General features: G+C 53.3%; 9 protein-coding genes across 9 annotated transcripts; 6 read left to right on the top strand and 3 right to left on the bottom strand.

The window, feature by feature from the left end:
• Positions 1-46: 46 nt before the first annotated feature.
• On the top strand, positions 47-802 carry SAICODRAFT_226840 (uncharacterized protein; the record flags this gene model as incomplete). The annotated part of the gene is made up of 1 exon (XM_019166623.1): positions 47-802. The coding sequence occupies exon 1, from the start codon at positions 53-55 to the stop codon at positions 800-802; it is 750 nt and encodes a 249-aa protein (XP_019022409.1). The 5' UTR covers positions 47-52.
• Positions 803-2915: 2113 nt separating this feature from the next.
• Positions 2916-3497, top strand: SAICODRAFT_154123 (uncharacterized protein). The gene has a single exon (XM_019165568.1). The coding sequence runs from the start codon at positions 3023-3025 to the stop codon at positions 3365-3367; it is 345 nt and encodes a 114-aa protein (XP_019022408.1). The 5' UTR covers positions 2916-3022; the 3' UTR covers positions 3368-3497.
• A 130-nt stretch (positions 3498-3627) lies between these two features.
• Positions 3628-4383, top strand: SAICODRAFT_36364 (uncharacterized protein; the record flags this gene model as incomplete). Its single annotated transcript, XM_019168494.1, has 2 exons — positions 3628-4047; positions 4117-4383. The coding sequence occupies 2 exons, from the start codon at positions 3628-3630 to the stop codon at positions 4381-4383; spliced, it is 687 nt and encodes a 228-aa protein (XP_019022407.1).
• A 357-nt stretch (positions 4384-4740) lies between these two features.
• Positions 4741-5690, bottom strand: SAICODRAFT_31258 (uncharacterized protein). The gene has a single exon (XM_019167881.1). The coding sequence runs from the start codon at positions 5221-5223 to the stop codon at positions 4861-4863; it is 363 nt and encodes a 120-aa protein (XP_019022406.1). The 5' UTR covers positions 5224-5690; the 3' UTR covers positions 4741-4860.
• Positions 5691-6506: 816 nt separating this feature from the next.
• SAICODRAFT_72590 (uncharacterized protein) lies at positions 6507-8213 on the bottom strand. Its single transcript, XM_019170785.1, has 3 exons — positions 6993-8213; positions 6707-6931; positions 6507-6649 (listed from the first exon to the last, which is right to left on the bottom strand). Exons 1-3 carry the CDS (start codon positions 7866-7868, stop codon positions 6590-6592), a joined length of 1161 nt encoding a protein of 386 aa, XP_019022405.1. The 5' UTR covers positions 7869-8213; the 3' UTR covers positions 6507-6589.
• A 624-nt stretch (positions 8214-8837) lies between these two features.
• On the top strand, positions 8838-9512 carry SAICODRAFT_26733 (uncharacterized protein; the record flags this gene model as incomplete). The annotated part of the gene is made up of 2 exons (XM_019166973.1): positions 8838-8953; positions 9008-9512. 2 exons carry the CDS (start codon positions 8838-8840, stop codon positions 9510-9512), a joined length of 621 nt encoding a protein of 206 aa, XP_019022404.1.
• Positions 9513-9565: 53 nt separating this feature from the next.
• On the top strand, positions 9566-10309 carry SAICODRAFT_154107 (uncharacterized protein). The gene has a single exon (XM_019165567.1). The coding sequence runs from the start codon at positions 9686-9688 to the stop codon at positions 10157-10159; it is 474 nt and encodes a 157-aa protein (XP_019022403.1). The 5' UTR covers positions 9566-9685; the 3' UTR covers positions 10160-10309.
• Positions 10310-10788: 479 nt separating this feature from the next.
• Positions 10789-15596, bottom strand: SAICODRAFT_8951 (uncharacterized protein; the record flags this gene model as incomplete). The annotated part of the gene is made up of 4 exons (XM_019171639.1): positions 10789-14684; positions 14737-15130; positions 15192-15435; positions 15487-15596. The coding sequence occupies 4 exons, from the start codon at positions 15594-15596 to the stop codon at positions 10789-10791; spliced, it is 4644 nt and encodes a 1547-aa protein (XP_019022402.1).
• Positions 15597-16117: 521 nt separating this feature from the next.
• On the top strand, positions 16118-18860 carry SAICODRAFT_26731 (uncharacterized protein; the record flags this gene model as incomplete). The annotated part of the gene is made up of 3 exons (XM_019166972.1): positions 16118-17153; positions 17207-17377; positions 17433-18860. Coding segments are annotated over 3 exons (2635 nt in total), but the record flags the coding sequence as incomplete, so codon positions are not given.
• Between the last annotated feature and the right edge of the window lie 168 nt (positions 18861-19028).

Below are 19028 nucleotides of genomic sequence, written 5' to 3'. Positions count from 1 at the left end.
CGTCAGATAAGTCTATCGTCGAGGTACGAGGCGGACCCACTCGTGCGGTATCATGCAAAGGCGACGGATGAAGGTAGTTCAGGAAGGGGAACGATGCATAGGTCAGCCTGCGGACAGACGAGACACGCCAATCGAGCAATCGAGGAATTGCTCGAATCGTTGTGCGGAGTCGACGAAAGGGAATTCTCGAAACGCATGTCCGACCTCCAGATGCTGGACGTTCGCGACATGCCCAGCATCTCTTGCGAGCACGTCGATGGACTGGAAGACACTCGTGGCATTGCAGCAATATTCGTTGCCTGGACCGGCTCGCGGCTGTAGACCATGCGCTGTCCATCCGAACGAACTGCGTCTATTGGACTCTGGGTGCGGCCTACGACAGGTTCGCGACTCCGTGACACAAGGTGTAAATTTCAATGACGACAGAACACGTTCGCGTTACGTGCTTCGGCGACTTCTCGAAGAGCCTTGGGCCGTCCGCGCGTCCCCCGAACATGGTGGCCGGTGGGTGTCTGCGCTAAAAAAGCGCGTCGAGCGTGCGAGGAAGTTCAGGTCGCTCACGTCCGCGCTGCCGGTCAGCGTGCTCTTCGTTGTGCCGCACATATGCGTCACGAGGTTGGACAAGATCGGATTGAAGCAACTGGCTTTGCTTCCGTCAGCCGTTGTCGCTCACGGTGACAGTTTGGCGGCTCTCTTGGCCCTCATAGCGAGAACCGATGAAGCCGTGCTACAGGGTCTGGTGGCTCTCTCTGGAAAGGGCGGGGACGAGGAAGAGCGTGCGAGTTCTTGTATGGAGGAGTGAAATTCTTCACAGAGTCGAAACCTCTGGGTATTACTTTTTGGGTAATGTCTGCAGGCAGGTATTGTCAAATTCACCTATCACATGGTCGCTGCTGTCTCCCCCAATTCATACGCAGCGTCATTCGTTTCGTGCTTTCTCCCTCAAGGGGCCCTCGTCATACGACCTCCTCCACCGATAAAGCCAAGAAAAAAGTTCACAGAACTTTCAATGCCCCTCGCCTCTATCCAAGGCCATCTTTGATGCTCTACTTAAGCAAAAGAAAAGCACAGCCGTAGCCCATCCCTCAACTCCTACTGTCATGAAGAGTCACACGAACAACACCTCCTCCCCCCTCTGGATTGCTTCTTCAAAGGTCCTGCATGCTCGTTTTCGGCAGCAAGCCTCTCCTCGTCTAGCGCTGGTCTGCCAAAGGGCACTCTATTCATTTGGTTGTCTGAGGGTGGTTTCTGACCGTATCATACGCCAACAGTGTTGCCGACGCCCTGCTTCTCAAGCTTCGGAAACCCGAAGCTGATCGCCTAACGAAGAACAACAGTCACAACGCAGGTTTGACCAACAAAACACGATCGCGGCTTTCTCGGGCGTCCGAACAGACAGGCTGTCTTTTCGCTAGATCGTCTTCACATCCCGACCGGGCCCGGGCATGAACAAGTACTCGCTTTGGAGATGGGACGTCATCGGGCTCGTCATCGCGAAGAAGCCCTGCCCGGACACAAAATCGATGTCATGTTTCAAACGGAAACTACAGAAACTACGATACTCCAACCAATACCAAATGCTGTCTCCCAGATTCTTTCCGTCGCCGACCTCGTTCCCCGAACCAATCCAGTTGTGACTTGAACGAGATCCAGTCGTGCCTAGCCTGTATCACCACGAACGATCCCTCCGAGATCATTCCCATTCCCGTGTACCGCATTTACCTCGAAGAGACGAGTGAAGTTTTGTGGAGACAGACCAGAGCGCAACGTGAAGATACCGAGCAAGAATTACCGACGCATTGAGGTGGAAGAAGGGCCCGGCCTCGGCCCTCGTGTATCATACTGAACCACTTGTGCGGTCCAGACGCCTCCATAAGTGGGGAAACTCATTTCTCTTTCGGGTTCACAACTAATGTGGCCTGTCTCCGATATATCACCCGCACATTCCAGTGGTTCCCGCTCCTACTTCCCTTAAAGGTTTTCCTTAAAGCTCATGCCAATGCCATGAGTCATGCGTAGATTCTGATCTGCAGCTGCAAATGGCCTTTATACGAATTACCAAAGTAGATGGGTAAGGAACTCCGCGGCCGCAGTACCTCCACCTTGGCTACTCGTCATGCGGGCGTACTGCGATGTCTGGATTCAGCTCCAGATCCCCGCGGCCGCAGGTACGGGGGTAGCGCCAACGTTAAGGAGCGGAAAGCGATGAAATACACGTGCACTGGAATTTGATCATCTCGAAATTCACTGTAATTTCTGGTCTTGGCGGTTTTTTTTTCCCTTTCCAGTCGGCACGGTCATTCACTTTCTTCTCGTACAACTTGTATGCCGTTCTTTGAAGTTTCAAGAGGCGGCACATAACTCTTGCCCCTCATCTGCAGCTGGCCACGGCTTTCAAAACTCCCCTTAAGGTCGCGGCAATGGCAACAATGGCCGACGGGCATCGAAATCGGCGCGGGCGGGAACAAAATTCCGAGACCGCATATGTTTCAGAGCTTTATGCCCGCGTATGTCTGCATACGACGTCGGCTAATTGTGACAGCACGTGCACGTTCTCAGCGTACGTCGCATTACTCGATGACGAAAACTTCTCGAGAAGGAGGGAACCGCTGCAGCTACTTACGAGTAAATTTAGATGCGGAGCGAATCCACATCTCGATCGTTGTCGTAGACCGCCCGAACTGCAAGGCAGCCCACGCCCACACCCGTTCGTCATGTGGTCGTCGGCCTTTAAGAGGTAATTGTATCGGAGGAGGACCAGACCGGGCGCAGTATGTCTCTAAGGTCACCCCGTTTGAGTCAGCGTGAAGGGCAACGCCGAGCCGAGCAAGACAAGCAATCCTTCGAGTTGACTCGATGCTACTCCTCACATAACGAACGCTCAACCGAGTTACTACCTTTCCGTCTGGACATTCTGTGTGTTTACATCATGTGGTTACAGCTCCGGCCAGTGGAGCGTGCTTCATGACGTATTAGGCAATCGACGAATTGAAGGGCATCTCTAAGCTTCAGAAGGCTGTATATGCAAGGACGATCTCACCTCCAGAATCCGTCCCCGCTTTTCATTGCCTCGGCTTTCCTGCGTGGCGTGGCCCATATCTCGGCCGTGATTGTTATTACGGTTATTCTTACGGCCCATGTGGCTGGGGATGCGGTTGACAAGAGATGGTATGAGATGAGCCGCACCGCCTCTCTTAAACATACAGCCCGTCAGGGTTTTGCTCGACACTTCCGCTCACATCAGCCGCTCTTAACACTACACTACACCAGGAGCTTCCAAACGCTTTCGACCCGACGAGGGACCGGCCCAAGGACTTCCCTCGGCCGTTCGGCCGTGAAAGACGTTACCTCGGAAGACCTAGCATGACCTTGTCCACGGCTCACGGAGTTCATCGTTGTGGGATTTTAAGGAATTCACTTCTCTCGTGACCTCCGAGACCATTGTTGCAGTTGGTCAGTTGTCCGCTCTGACCTGCTTGAGCATGTTTGACCGACCCCGTCCCTCATTCTTGGAAAGTCTATAAAAGGACGGCCTCCTCTCCGTGTTGTTGGTTCACCATCCTCTCGCAGCACAGTTCGCTACAGACATCACCACCACTTACTTCAACACCAACCGCTCAACTCGATATGCAGCTTTCGACCGTCGTCACCGCCCTCCTCGCTGGCGTTTCATTGGTCTCCGCCACTCCCGTTCCGGAGGCTGGGGCACCGAAGCATCAAGCTGGTAGCTCTGTTTCGATCATCGTTGCTCCTAACGTCGCAACTGGCATCAACCTTGTGAGTTCTTACACGAGAGTGGACGGATGTTCAGTTCCTCTAACAAATGAAATCCAGTGCGCCCAACTCGGTGGAAAGTTCAACACTCAGCTCCAGCAGTGCGTCGTCCAGCAGAACCAGCAGACCAACGTTGGTACCTATAACGGTGGGGACCAGACCAACTCCAACGGGGGTATCGTTGCCAGGTCTCCTGGACGCCATGACGCTCCTCCCCCTGCAGGCCCCGTTGCGGTAGTCGTTGCTCCCAACACTGCCACTGCCGCTGATCTCGTGAGTTCTTGCTCTTGGGCGATATCGTGCTCGTTAACAGTTCCTTGCTAACCTTTGACCCTCTGATAGTGCGCTCAGATCGGTGGAAAGTTCAACACTCAGCTCCAGCAGTGTGTCGCCCAGCAGAACCAGCAGAGCAACTTTGGTACCGCGAACGGAGGGTCTCAGAGCAATTCCAACGGGGGTATCGTTGCCAGGTCTCCTGGACGCCATGACGCTCCCTCCGCAAACTCCGTTACGATCGTTGCCGCTCCCAACACTGCCGCTGCCGCTAATCTCGTGAGTTCTTGCTCTTGGGCGATATCATGTTCGTTAACAGTCCTTGCTAACCATTGACCCTCTGATAGTGCGCTCAGATCGGTGGAGTGTATAACACTCAGCTCCAGCAGTGTGTCGCACAGCAGAACCAGCAGGGCAACTTTGGTTCCGAGAACGGCGGGGACCAGAGCAACTCTAACAGCGGTTCGGTCGGCGGTTCGGTCGGCAGAATCTTCCTCGAGTAAGAAACATGAAGGCTTCCACGTCTTCTTGGTCTGGCTTTCTATTTGTTTTTTCGTTCTTTCCCGGAGTGACGAAACGAGGCGAAGCGACGTGCTGAGTTGAGGTTTTAGTATCGGTGTTATGTACAATCATTTTATCTTCTTACAACCCACCAAGTGCACTGTCCTCGACAATGCGTGCGTAGATCTCCTAAATGCGAAAAACAACCAGTGACCTACGAGCAACGTAAATAAAGCTTCAGCAGATCAAGTAATGGCTCAAAGTGTTTCAGGGAAGCACCAGCAACGACGTACGGGCCTTCGTTAGCACCGGTCACCTGTGCGTAGGCGGTTCCAGAGCGTGTAACGAGTCTTTCCGTGCACCACCCTCCACCTCATGGAACTCCGAATCGAGTCTCTGGTGATCTTGTCGAATACCTCCATAATCATTTCGTAACGCGCCGGCCGCTAGCCGGTGAGTTTCCGGCTCCATTTCCTCCCAGTGCTTGAGGGGGTCAATGACCGTGGGTGGAACAGCGTATCGGTGCGTCGGCTCCCGGGTGAAAACATACTGGGCGTTAAAATCTTCATGATGCGAGTATAGGAGGGGCACGGATAGGTCTTCCGTGATTCCATACACATTTTGGGACTGTTGTGAGGCTCTGACTGGGTTTTCCGGTGCCGATTCACGAGTCATCGGTGAAGCGGGTAGGAGGTTTGGTGGTAGGGGCATCTGCTCCCACAGTGAAAGGAGCCTTTTGTGATCGCCTTATTCTACGGCCAGCACCGCGAGGATTCGTCACATTTGCACTATCGCGTCCAAGACGGACACAATGAGCGCCACACCACAGAGAATTACAAAGCCACCCTCAGGATCCTGAGCGTTTTACCCCAGAAAAGCCAGGATCCAATGCCGAGTGTACCGACAGCCAAGACCCTCACAGAACGGAGTGTACGACAACTGGAAACCGGTTTGCACTGAGAGGAAAGACCCGTGAAGATGAAGCCTCACATGATGTTTGCATCTCTAAAGGGTGTGAGAACAGGGTTGAGGATACTGTCGACGAAGATGAGGAGGCCGATGAGGAAGGAGAAGGAGATCACGGCAGCCAGTGCGGATCACCGAGGAAGCACATCCTTTGCCAGTCATGCCTGTCTTTTCACACACGCCGCCTATCGGGCTGCCCCCTCTCTCCTTACTCAGGACAAACTGAACTTGAGGCATAGTAGAAGGTATACCACGAATTTGCCGGACTAGGCCGCGCACTCTTCGGTCAGGAAAGCGTTAACTAGAATGTCCTTCCTCCTTCGCTCTTCCTCCAAGTTGTTGTCCGTGTTCACTCTTATCACCTCCCTGTGCTTTCCATTTCTTTGTCGGCTTAAGCGGCCTTGACAAGGTCTGGCTTCCGATGCTTTGTCGAATTCTCCGTCTCCAGATGTGTATGCACGCATTGCGCTTGATCCCTTCGGCGAGCAATGACTGAATGGTCCCTCCTCGCCTTACTCTCCTTCGTCCGAGACGTGATGTAGAGAAGGGACCTTTTCTGTGGTATAAAATGCCAGTGCTACGGTAGTTGAGTGTCTCATTGATCCGGGCATATGCATCCGACTACGGGCACCCACTCGGTGATTGAGTTGGGATGCAGCTACAGCGCTCCGTACTGCGAGGCAAGAACGAGAGAAAAAGACACCCTTTTACTTGTAACTTATTCAAACAACCGATCTCTCTTTGGCTGGATGTACTCTCGAGCTCACCGGTGCTGTGCTTGAGGTCTCTTCTCCTACGTGGGAAATGGGTACATCGGTCGATCCACCCGGCCTGACTTATTCTCTGTTTCAGATCAGTTCAGCAGCGCATTGCATACATGCGCGTAATTTAAAGTGCGGGAACCTGAACTGCAGCTGCAAAGAAGCTCCCTAACTGGGAATTGCGGCGATAATTTAAAGTAAATTCCGTGAAGGACTTTAATTGTATCTTTTACCAATTGCAAGAAACATTGCACGGACTGAACCGCTATTCGAGTCAGCATGGGACCCGCCATTCCCTTTACCTACACAGTGGTCTACTGACTCGTTGGAACGAAACACCGCTGGGCGTCCCACTTTCCACCGACTCGAGCACACTGTCAAATGTCAAAGGTCAGCAGGGCCACTCAGCACGCTCTGTACGGAGTACTCACGAGATCGGCAATGTTGGCTGTGCTGGGAGCAACGACTACCGCAACGAGGCCATGGGAGGCCACGCTGCTCCGTTTGACGGCCCCAGCCTCGAGATCCCTAACGACGATGCCACTGTTTGAATTGCTCTGGGACCCGCCGTTCTCGGTACCGATGTTGGTTTGCTGGTTCGTCTGAATCACGCATTGCTGAAGCTCAGTGTTGAGGCTAGTGCCGAACTGTTCGCACTGTTCACGGGCCACTGGTTAGCTGACGGGCTGAAGCACTGAACGTCATGCGAGGACTCACGAGGTTCACAGCGGTCACAATATTAGGGGCGATGATGATGGTGATCGGCTCCCCAGCGGCGGCACTCTGGGTAGCGGAGGCAGAGTAAACGACCACGGTTTCATAAGTGCTTGTAGGAGGCGTGAAGGTTGTTGAACCAACGTCATCGACCAAGGCAACTTGCGAAGTAGTCGAGGTAGGTGTAGGACTGAGAGCGGTTCCGGAGGGAGATGTTGCGGGAGCGGAGGAATTAGCGTAACTGCCGACAGGGAAGCGACTGGAAAAGGGTGCTTTGGAAGGGCTTGCAGGCGTGACGAACGTGTTCTCGGGACGCGTGCCGGTCAAGGGGATCTCCACGGTAGCCTGCACAGTCACTCCAGCAACGACGTTTTCGACGAGGTACGTAGTGGGGGTATAGACAGCCTCAAACGTATACTCTCCCACCCAGGTACTTTGGCCCGAGCACGAAGTCCAGGGCACGGAGATCTGGGTGGTGGAGGGGGAGAGCGTAACCTCTGACCCGCAATAAGTTACAACGGGCGCGTAACAGGCAGGACCGGCAGGAGTGCTGGGAGGGATGTAGTTGGCTTGGCTGTTGGTGATGGTAACGTAGAGCGTCTCCGTCGTAGCTGCTACTGCTGTAACAGTGGATGTAGCAACAACGATATTGGTTTGTTCCGCAACAACAACAGACCCGAAGCCGACGCCCGCATTAGGGGTAGAGACAGGGAGAACGACAGCGCCGCCTTGCCCATTCTGCGTAGTAAGACTAACGCTGGTGCACGTCGCAGTCGTGTTGGTGAGCGTGGTGTTGAATCGAGGGTAGTAAGCTGCTTCGACGGCGTACCTACCGAGGAAGGCCATGGCGTTCACGAGGATGAAAGCTTTGGTGTTCATAGCGAGGAAGCAAGTAGGTTGTGATAACGAGCGATTGGGACCGTTGACAACATGGTGTTTGCCAGGCAGACGGCTTTTATAACCAAGGTGCAGTGAGCGGGCTCGAAGCGGACGGGAATGGGTGAAACAAGATGGGGAACTGAGGCGGAGAAGTTCGGGGGTCTTTTAAGAGCGGCATGTTGGAGCTCGGTCACGGCGTCGATGGCTGCTGTGACCCACGGCACGCTCAGACTTCACGCCGGACGGGAACGCACGGACGTTGCCGCGCCACAGAGCATAATTGTTAAGGATTTTGAATCAAGGAATCAAGCGTACATGTTGGGGATAGTCAAACCTCTGTAGATTTTGAGCAGGATTAGATCATGATCGCGATTACAGTCGCCCTCCCTAACTATAGCTAGCTTTGACCCGTTCATCTTACGCATGGTACCCTGGCTATAGGATTCATTGATAACCGAGCAAGTGACCGCGCACAGACCACATCGCTCGCAATCGGCCGCCGGGGACGCGCTCACCAGAAATCGATAAAACCGCGCAGCTGGGTTAGGGGTGCGGGCCGCGGGCCGCGGCCGTATTCGACACAGGTGTGAAGTCATAGAGACGTGTCTCGGAATGAAGTGTGGTGTTAACGTTATGAGGATACGTGGGGTGGAACCTCAGCCCATGATTTGAGGTTGAGGTCCTACTCTCAGTTGCAATATAGTTTACAATTGCAACATAAGGGAGCCGATCTGTCTCTTAAATATTTAAGACCGTTTACGCGCTTGCTTCGGCTATAGTTACTCCCAACGCTGGTGAGATCGGATGCGTTTCCACAGGCGGCGGCAGCGACGAAGAGGACGAGGATGGGTTACGGGAAGAGAACCCATTGTTCAGCGGCACGAAAGAGCAGTGGATGGATTTCGAAGAATGCTTGAAAGCAGCGGCCGATGCGGACGACAAAGAAGGGCTGAGATCGGCCGTGCTGAAATGGAGCATGACGATGATCCGACAGGACCTACCCGGGTACCGCTTCGAGTCGCCCCTGCTGTCGTACTGCGCCATGGTGGCAGTCAACCGCATTTCCATGGGCTGGAAGGTGCCCGGTAGCTTCAACAGTCCTCTGTAGTTCTCCGTGGGGTATGATCTACTGCGCTCAGCTGCTGGTGTTCCGAGAGGCCTGTCGGCTCCGCGACGGGAATTCTTTGCAGCAGCAACACCAACACTCTGGACGAAATTCTCCGCAGGCTCTGTCGGCGATGGAAGAGGCAGGAGAGAAGCACGACCTCTGGCATCGTCCACAACTGGCGATTGATGCTGTTCAACTTGGGCAAAAAGGAGGTCTCGAGCAAGGCTACCACGCGGAGTCTGGAGGGATCAGAAGTCGGCTACCAAGGCACCACCACCTCCATGGAGCAGATCCCTCGATTGTACCATCGCACCCAGCAGGGGGTCCGTCTCATCATGGATCGCGATCTGGTTTTGGGCGCGGCTTACCCACTCAGAATGTCCGGCACGGTTTTGCAGGAAGCCGAACATCGACACAAGCTGAATTGGTGGTTATCCCGCAAAGACGAAATGCTGCGTGGCCACCATGAACTCCTGATCAAGCACGTCAGGACCACTCTGCCGCTTCGAGAGGCCCTCGGTCATCCAGTCGATTAAGACACTCAGCCACTGACTCCGAAAGGCCTGGGACTTCGCCAGAAAAAGCCTGAAGCTCAGTTGCGAATAACCAACTGAGGGATATGTATCGTACGATTCGGCACATGTACGCAAGTACAACATGCCCTCATCCAATGTTGAGGGTTGTCCTTCGCAACTGATCGTCTGGTGTGATGTCGCGTGCCAAACATACTAGTCACTGTGGTTCACGCCCGACGCTACTCGTCATGCGGGCGTACTGCGATGTCTGGATTCAGCTCCAGATCCCCGCGGCCGCAGGTACGGGGGTAGCGCCAACGTTATATACCCAAAAAGCTGCTTCAACGGTTGCGCCTTGTCGTAGATACAGACAACGTGGTTGTCTTCATGACCTCCTGTTACTGGCCCAAGTGAACGACTTCAATATTTGTGTCGTATACAGTTGTCGCTGTTTCCCTGCGATGTTGGTGTCTTCGCTCTATCGTGTTGTACGTGTAGGGGTGTCGAGCTTTACTTGGCTGGGCCTGACTCGTGGTCGTTGCAAACGGGGAATGCTGCTTCATTTGAACGTCAAGTACCCCGAAGTGGAGATACGACATGCAACCGATAACCCAATCGCAATCTCATTTATGAATGAGAGCAACCAATACCAATATTTTGCGCCGTAAAGTTATACCCAATAGTATTCTGCGCGGGGTACACAATAGCCATGATTCTCAGCGGAGGTTGGTCGGCGGCAACGTGATTGTCGAACAGAAGCCGGTCTGTGTCGTTTACAGAGACGTTGGACAACAACTTATTTACTTCGTCATTTTGAGTCATGCAGTAAAAATCATCCCCAGGGCCACACCAGTACAAACTACAGCCAAGGCCTTTGTTCACTAAACCGTTGAAACAGTCAGCTTCGACGTTTCGGCTCCAAAGATATTCGGTGTTATCGACGCCAAGCTTGGAAAGCACGTTCGCACGATGATCAGCAGTAGTTTTGGTGTCCCGCACTTTCCTTACCTGTTACTCGTCATGATTTCTGTGGTTCATTGGAAAACTCAATCTTTTCCTTCGCGCTCTCGACTGCAATCTTGTCTGCACTCAGCGGGAAAGATGGTTCACATGGCAGGAACGAGATGTTTAGTACAGTGAATGTTTAGTGCTATCGATACCCTGGTATTTTTCCATAACTGAAGACTTCAAGCTCAGTATGATCAATAAATCGACAACTTGCAGCTACTGTGAACACGTACGCGTGTGAAGGGTTCGATACACCTGACAGTATCTCCGATTACCGTGTCTCCAACCCTCAACTTTCGGTCGTTAAGCTTGATATTGGTCGTGAAATCTGTAAAAAGCCTTCAACCATGGAGTAGGGCCCGTCCTGCAACTTGAGCGTTGTTGCATCACCCGCTGTCGCTGACGGAGCAACACCGAGAGCGTTGAAATGTGTATTCGGTAAAGCAGAAGTTGAAGAAGAAGCCGGACTTGCCGGAACGCCATCACCAGGGGTCATCGTGCTCCTTGAAGTGTTATCTAGCACAGCCCAGTACGGCTGCAGATACCACAGTCCCGCCTTGTCGCCTTGCTTCTCCGCCAGCGCCATCATGCCTGCAGATATAGGCAGCACGACTTTTGGTGCCGGCGGTTGTCCCGTCGATAACGATTCCTGTGCCGTCGCTGCTGCCTGCTTTGCAATCTCATCCAGCTCGTCGCCCTTAAGCACTTTTGTCTGCTCGAAGGCCGGCACGTCTGCCGCGACCAGCACAGGGCCGATGCGCCAGAAGGCCGAGATGCGGCTCAGCGCCTGTTCGATGATGTAATTTCCGAGTTGGAGCGTCTTGTTGGGAAGTATGGCTGTGTAGGCGTGCAGGGGCTGAAAGGGGTCGATGATCAGTAGGAGGCGGCGGAGACGGGCGTCGTGATCTTGTTGGGTGGACATAGCGCTGGAGGTGAAGGAGGTGCTGAGCAGGTCTTGATAGTACGGCGTAAGCGTCGGATAATATGTTGAACTGCCGTTGAGGTCGATGCGGGGATCGGCATTCGGCGCAGGCATGGTGGCAGGCATGCCTTCGGTGAGGTACGTGTAGATGCGTGAGAAGTCAGTATCGCCCAGTTCGGGATGAGCTGCGAAATCGTGATCATCCCGCGGCACAAAGAAACCTAGTAAGCCGTCGTAATTCCGGTCTCCATCGCCAATCTTCACTTTGAAATGATAGCCGCCTGCCTGCGTGTCATCCGGAACGGGATTTCGAGGCGTGGCATCTGGCCACGATTCCCACGACGATCCATTGGGCTTCAGGAGTGTTCTTGGAGCCTGCTTCCCGGGAACGGGAGGGGCGCTGGGTTCAACGGCTGTACTTTGCAAAGTACTCCAGCTCTTGTTCGCTTCTTGCGATAGCTCGAGGCTCCAGCCAGCATTGACGAGAACAGTAGGTTTACCAACCATAGTTGACGTGTACGCGCCATATGAACTTGGGGGAGGTGGGAGTGTTTTACCCCCCTGGTTCATATCAATGGACTGGTTCAACATCGCAATCATGCCTTCGAAGTAGTCGTCATTCTTCAGTTGCTCAATGAGAAAGTCGAGCTGTTTCGTTTTGGCATCAGCTATCATGGACGTAGCAGGAGGTTCGAACGGCAGCCATTTTCGCGATGCGACAGTTTGTCCCTTTGTCCGACCTCCACGGCGGCGTTCGCGGTAGAAGGTCCCATCAGCAAGAAACACTTGAATGCCTTGGTCGGCGTAGTTGACGACGAGCCATCCTACGACCGGATTGTCCCAATCGGTGCATGATCGATAGACAGGTCTTTGGGATATGGCTGTACCGCCTGCAGTGCCTGCTCCAACGGCAGTCGGGGTGATGGAATCGTCCAAAAGAAAGTGAGCGTTCAATCGAGCCGGTTGGTTTATACTCGGCGTGAGAGAGATGAATGGACACGCGTGACTATTGTTAGGTAACGGCACAATAATGTTTGGCTGTGAAGCAGCATCACTGGGCTTCTTGTCATCCACGATTCCTGGGTAGTACGTATCGGATATACAAGGCGTGATTGGCCGATTCTGCGCCAGGCGCCATGGCTCGGGGTCGACGATGGAGATGGCCTGTCCAAATTTGTCAATGACGTTGATCTGCGTGAAGACAAGTTGCCCATGCGTCACGGGCTTCATCGGGTCATCGCTATCACCGACTGGAAGGTCGCCATATGGAGTTGTTGTCGTGCTTGAGTTCATCTGGCGCATCACGACGTCCAGGTCTGCGGGTGGGGGTCTAGATCGATTTTTGAATGCCGCATCGACTGCCTTTTGGTACACGTCCTTGGCTTCCGCGATAACACGGCTTTCAAGACCTGGTAACCTCACCAGAGGGTTAACGTGACTTCCTTCGAACTGAGTGAGCAGCTGAGAAGTAAGGCCAGTCAAGGGAAAGGACACGATGTCGACATCGGAAAGTATATCCAGGAGTGTACCCTGCTCATCCTTGGACAAATGGTAATCGTTCTCAAGCACAGACGGGTTCGTGTTCTCAAAGATTTGTGACACGAGAGTGTTGAGAGTGCTTGCTCCTTGCGGGATGAGATAATTCCGTCCTCGAACGGTGCGAATGTCAGGTTTCTCGTTTGGGCCTAGTGCAATGGCTTTATCCTGGTCGAAGCCGTACTTCATGACTTTGGCACCCCAGTTGCTGTACTGGTGATGCTCTCCCAGTATCCATTTGTCAAAAGGGATATGGTAATACTTTGCCTCCCATTCCACGAAGAGCGGTCTCCATGGTTGGGTGTTTCTCCAGCGATCCCGGCTTTGTTTCCCGGAGGGAGGGGAAGGTGTCGTAGTGTTGGTTGAGCTCGAAGGCGTTGTGATTGATGGCTCCACATGATAGAGCGGTACGACCTTTCCTGGCGCAGGTTGGTCATTTTGGTTGTCCTCTCTCAATTGGAGGAACTCGGACAGCAATGTGCGCATGGATTGCTTGAGCTCCGCCGGAATCCTTTTGTTCGCAACGATGCCGTCGAAGAACTGCGAGGCGCCTTTCCAGCCACGCACCTCCTCGGTACTTGCTGTCAAGATCTGATTGTCTAGACGAACAGGGATCTTCGACATAAAATCGGCATCCCAGCCCTTGCTGATATTGCCAAACAGAAGCGTCGGGTCTTTCCGCTGGTAGAATCGATCAGACGTCGAAGTCTGACACTTGGCTTTCGTATCTATGATGGTCTTGGTAGGAGTAGTTCCGTTCGTAGCCCACAAACTTTGCAGTTGCGTGACCTGATCAGCCAATTTGCGGAAGTTGTCAACATACGTGGGAATATCTTCGTCGATGAACGATGCAGCAGTCCAGTTCCACCACGATGCAAAGAGATACCACGAGTTGATCGATTGACGACGCGTCATGTAGTCCACTGCCCGTTGAACGGCATTGATCTGGATCAGATCGCCGACCTCGCTAGGTGTAGCTTGTACAGGTCCTGTCCTTGGATCTTGAAACTGCTTCAATTTCCATTCCGTGCCAGCGTTGACCTTTGTAAATGCCAATTCGAGTTGCTCATCCGCCGCTGCTTGCAGTCCATCGACATCGTCGTCGCCTTGGTTGTTTTGTAAGAGCGTGGAAATTAACAGCAGGTCTTTCTCCATTTCAGACATTCGGCCGCTATCACGGTCCTGGAACGACCGACTATATGCGAGCAAGGCGTCAATCGGCGTCACGCCCACAGATATAGGCTGTGCACGGAGGGCGCTCGCGGCCTGTTGAGCGAGCACGGTCGTCGGTTGCGTGGACCTGTTGTAGTTGACGCCATATGTGACGGCGTGGCAAAGCAGCCTGGCCTGTGCCTCTTGTGCCAGCCAGGGAATTTGGACGTCCTGGCCGTCGCGTTGAACAGCATTGCCGTTGCTATCTCTGAGAATTGGATCCTTGAGCTGCATGTTACAGGTGTTGAGTCTGTCCAAGTTTGTTGGCTCAGTGACGTGGACTGATGTCCCAGAACCTGCTGCGGATACCGTTGCCGGTTTGCCAGCGGTGATAAGTGGATCGTCTTGACTTTGACTGTGATAGCCGAGGACAAAATAGTCCGCATGAGCTTGAGTGAGGTGAGATTTGTGGTTTGGGTCTGTCGAGGTAGGATTTGGGTATTCAAAATTGTCCAACATGGTGAAAACATTCATATTCTGATGAGTGAAATCCGCAAACAGCGGATTTCCAGATGCTGTCTCGCCAGTTAGTGACAAATTGGGTCGATCGAGGACTGAAGAACTCACACATCGTCGTAAGATGAAGAGAGGCGACGTTGTCATAATGTTGCTCTTCCCATTCGTGTATATCAAGTTTCATTCCAAGAAACACCTCTGACTGGCCTTCAATGAGCTGGTCAGGCTTGCCGGCCACATCGTCTGGATTCACGTTGATGAATGGTGAGACGTCTACCTGGAGATCAACGTCATCTGGAAGATCGTTGATGTTTCTCAATGCATCGGATAATACAACCCATGCCTTCAGGGGCTCAATGGGTGCACCGGAAGGGATGACGCTCGTAATATCAAGCCTTCGAACCACAATCCATACGTTCGGAACTGGCCTGAACTGTGGTGCCCCAGTGATACCTGCCGGGGTCGCACCCGGCGCTGCGTGCGATGCACGTGGGGGAAAACCGGCCTGCACACAGAAAGGAGGATCAGTGATGCTGTTCTCTAAACGAAACAATTTCCTCGATTACCCTTCTCTGGCGCTCTGCCTGCTGGGCGAGATCAGACGCTGCATCCCCAGCAGCAGAGTAGCCTGTCCGGTAAAATTGTGGCAAAGTCCAGTGAACATAGACGCCAAGTCTGTCCTCGAGCAAGGCGCCGGACCCAAGGTCGGCGATGCGCGAGTTCATGTTCCATGGCTGTGTTGAGTGCAGGTCAACCGGATCCTGGATATCTGGCTCGATGAGACCATCGCTCAAGCGCAGAAATGTGTAACTTTGTCTGTCAGAGAGGTTGATCTAATGCGCGAAGATGGAGATGACTTACCCTGGCTGTGTTATTGGGGCAATCCGATAGCCATTCGCGAGGTCACAGCTGTTCTCGGTCAAGCAAAAGCATGACAGTGCAATCGGCACAGCAACCGTCTGCTCAGACATGATGATGGAGGTAAGGCGATCGCGACTCTCACAATGGGTTTCGGGCGCAAGACCGTCCCTTTAACAGCACAGTCCTTTGCGACTGCGTCGGGACAACATCACCACCTCTTTCATGAGATCACCACCTCTTTCTCACCTACCTCATTGATCATTAAGGTTATGAGGGTCAATGTCGGCGGCCCGCCGCATGTACACTTGACGTGCACGTACGGCCGGCGGCGGGCGGCCCGCGAGGAACCTCTTAAACATGGACTCATGATCGATACCTTCATCGCAAAGCAACCGCGGCTCCGGATGCATATGAGCATGACATATGGCTGTTTCTACCTCGGCCGGATTCTACGAGAGTGATCACAATTCCCCAGCCGCGGTAAAGCTGAAGAGTCAGCTGGTGGGGATGGGCGGCTGACCTATGCCGGGACTGCTGTCCGCACCTTTGAGAAATACACGTCAGTTCAAGGCTGCTGCGTTCTCTCTGGCCACGCCCAACTCCTGCTCCCACTGGAAACATCACCAACGATATGACAACCATGAGCGGACCACGAGCACTTGTCCTCAGAAACTTAGCGAAAGTTGCTGTCAAGCCAACGGATGAGAGCTCCAAGAATGAGGCACCCACTCATGTCGACGAGCTCCAGCCAGGGTGGATGAGGCTCTATTCATTCTACGAACCATCGCTGAAAGGAGGGGATTATACCATAACCGTCAGCCAGAGCGCCACCTTCACCCAACTCACCGATACCAACGATCTGAGTACCGAAGTTCCAGTGCCCACACAAGTGCTAGACCTACCCGGAAGCGGAACCGCGACAACATCACTGATACAGCGCATGACAGTCGTGGTGCCGCGCTTTCAAATTGATACAAACAAAATTCACAGTACGTATCCTCCGCAAGGGGAGGTCGATCAGCCCAATGTTCTTCCTCATATCATATTCAATGACGAGCATTTGCCATGGGCTCGCAACATCCAGGAGCGAAACAGCGATGAGGAAGACATGATACCCTGGTTGTCCCTGTTTCCGTTTGATTGCAATGACCCAACCGATCCCGAACTTCGCTTGACCGCCGATCAACTCAACGGACCAACGGCGATTTATCAAAACTCAATTGTCCAAGATGGCGTTTCGAGACTGCAGACCACCCAGCAGAGTTCGACATACACGGTATCGATGACTGTTAGGGAGTATCTTGATTTGCCGAATCGTGCAACAAGTGCACCGGGCTCGACCAGAGTGCACATTCCGCCGTACACGGACCCGGCAAAGAATCCTGAGACAGAGGACCCGAGCCTGGATTCTAACATCCCAGTCCAAGTTATCTTCTTGAAGTTTTCGCTCTTCAAGAAACTGTTTCCTATCAAGACAGCTCCGTCGTCTACTGCTAGTCCGGGTGCTTCCGGTGCGGCAGCTTCGTCGTTTCCGGACATTGCTTCCTTCAGGTTTCTCGCCCACACGAGAGATGTCAACACCCAAGGGATCGCGACGACCTCGGCTTCTGCAATCAGCGATACTGGTGTATTCAGCGTTGTCCACTCGAAGAGATCAGGTCCAACAGGTATGTCACTCGAGATGAACGATAGCACCAATGGTTAACTAAGAACAACACAGACATTAGACAAGGCAGCAAGCCTCGATCTCAGACTGTCCATCTAATTTCTTTGGAATTGGTGGACCAATTGGAAGTGACGGGAATTGCAGACGACGAGTTAATCGCTTTTGTATCGCTCACTCGATGGACATATCTTTGCCAACCCCCACAAATCGTTAACATTGTGGATGGTGAGTCGCTCTCGCGCCTATGTTATGGTCAAATCCTGATTATGGAGCAACACAGCAATGCGGGCAATCGGCGACCAGGTCAAGAAAGACAAGCAAATTGGTGGTCAATTGTGTTCACTCCGCACTCCTCAAACAATCCAGCAACGTATATGCAAGCAACTCGGACTGGTAGCGACAGACATCGAAAGCGGATATGATGACGATCTTGCTGCCATGCTTCAGGAAAGTATACTAGGCCGGCTCAAGAATGGGTACCAGTTGGTACGCTATCGCACTCCAGCTGGCGAAAATTCTATTGCCTGGAATCGTGGGCCTCTCAGTCCGGTTCCAACGCCAAAGTCGCCAACTCAAGCAACACCCCCACCTACAGGCTCTACGTCAACCCGAACTGGTGCTGTGGGCGGGTGGCCAGCATCGTCCCATAGCGGTCAAGATTATCAGATCTTCGATGTGAACACGGGCCTCATGGACCTCACTTATTCATGTGCGTGGCAAACGGACAAGCTCATGGGCGGCTCAGATCAGGACTTCGTTACTGCTCTATTGCGGCACCGGAAGTACTTGCACCAGCAGGGAATGTCTTCGGTGTCTCTGATCATGGCAGACTCCACGATTGGTGCCAAGTCGACAAAGAATTTCATGTCCAATTTGCACAGTGTTGCTGCCGTGCTCCATCAAACTACGTCCTTTACCGACGGTCCGCATGAGAGTATACCCGACCTGAGGCAACGCTTCAGTCACAATGCGTCTAGTTCTTCTGCTCAGTCCAACATGAACCGTGATACGAAAGCATCATTCGCAGCTGGAGTGCAGAAGGCGGCAGCCAGCGCCGCGTCCGCTCAAGGTGCGAGCGATGGCACTTCAGCGGGTGATCTGTTGGTTGCAAACTCTCCGGATTGGACCACCATCTACAATTGGATTCTAGACAAATTGTATCTCAGTGACATCCCGACGCACAATCTTGTCGGCGACCCCAGCTTCTTGCCTCCAGAGAGCATCCGGTTCTTCCATATTGATCAAACCTGGATGCAATGTTTCATCGACGGTGCTCTCAGTGTCGTGAACCACATGGCCAGCGATGACGACGCAATTCGTGACAGTATCAAGCTGGAGCTGAACAAATCCTTCAACACCCCGATCTTGACCAAGGACGGCAGCTCGCACTTCCCCCAAGTGCCCACTTGGGGATTTCTCTTGCGCTCGGCCATTGTGCGCGTTTTTCCCGATCTTGTCGTCCAGGTGCCCTATCCGGGCGCCTCGGCTGCAGAAATTGCCAGCAATCAGGCTGGTCGAGCTCCCGTGCTGGTCCAGAAGCATCTGGACCGGGAAATCCTGATGGTACTGCTTGACCGCAAGCCAGATCAGATTCGGAGCATCATCCTGCAACAGCCGCCGCACCAGCAACGCTTTACCTGCGCGGATATCCTCGAGACGGACTACCTCCAATTTCTGTGGCGGGTTGTGCATCCCACCGACGGGTCGGGTGACTTCCTGCACGAGATGGGGTTGCCGGATCAGTTTGACTTAGGGTTAGGGTTAGGGTTAGGGTTAGGGTTAGGGTTAGGGTTAGGGTTAGGGTTAGGGTTAGGGTTAGGGTTAGGGTTAGGGTTAGGGTTAGGGTTAGGGTTAGGGTTAGGGTTAGGGTTAGGGT

Source organism: Saitoella complicata, assembly GCF_001661265.1.
Source record: "Saitoella complicata NRRL Y-17804 unplaced genomic scaffold SAICOscaffold_20, whole genome shotgun sequence".
Taxonomy (NCBI): domain Eukaryota; kingdom Fungi; phylum Ascomycota; class Saitoellomycetes; order Saitoellales; family Saitoellaceae; genus Saitoella; species Saitoella complicata.
This window is presented reverse-complemented; position numbering and strand designations above follow the sequence as displayed.

Bases quoted from the DNA above. Each gene is read 5' to 3' on its own strand.
- SAICODRAFT_154123 (XM_019165568.1), top strand. From the start codon at position 3,023: ATGCAAGGACGATCTCACCTCCAGAATCCGTCCCCGCTTTTCATTGCC.
- SAICODRAFT_31258 (XM_019167881.1), bottom strand. From the start codon at position 5,223: ATGACTCGTGAATCGGCACCGGAAAACCCAGTCAGAGCCTCACAACAG.
- SAICODRAFT_72590 (XM_019170785.1), bottom strand. From the start codon at position 7,868: ATGAACACCAAAGCTTTCATCCTCGTGAACGCCATGGCCTTCCTCGGT. The intron at 6,932-6,992 runs GTGAGTCCTCGC...GCCCGTGAACAG, and splicing joins TTGTGACCGCTGTGAACCTC to TGCGAACAGTTCGGCACTAG. The intron at 6,650-6,706 runs GTGAGTACTCCG...GACATTTGACAG, and splicing joins CAGCCAACATTGCCGATCTC to TGTGCTCGAGTCGGTGGAAA.
- SAICODRAFT_154107 (XM_019165567.1), top strand. From the start codon at position 9,686: ATGTCGCGTGCCAAACATACTAGTCACTGTGGTTCACGCCCGACGCTA.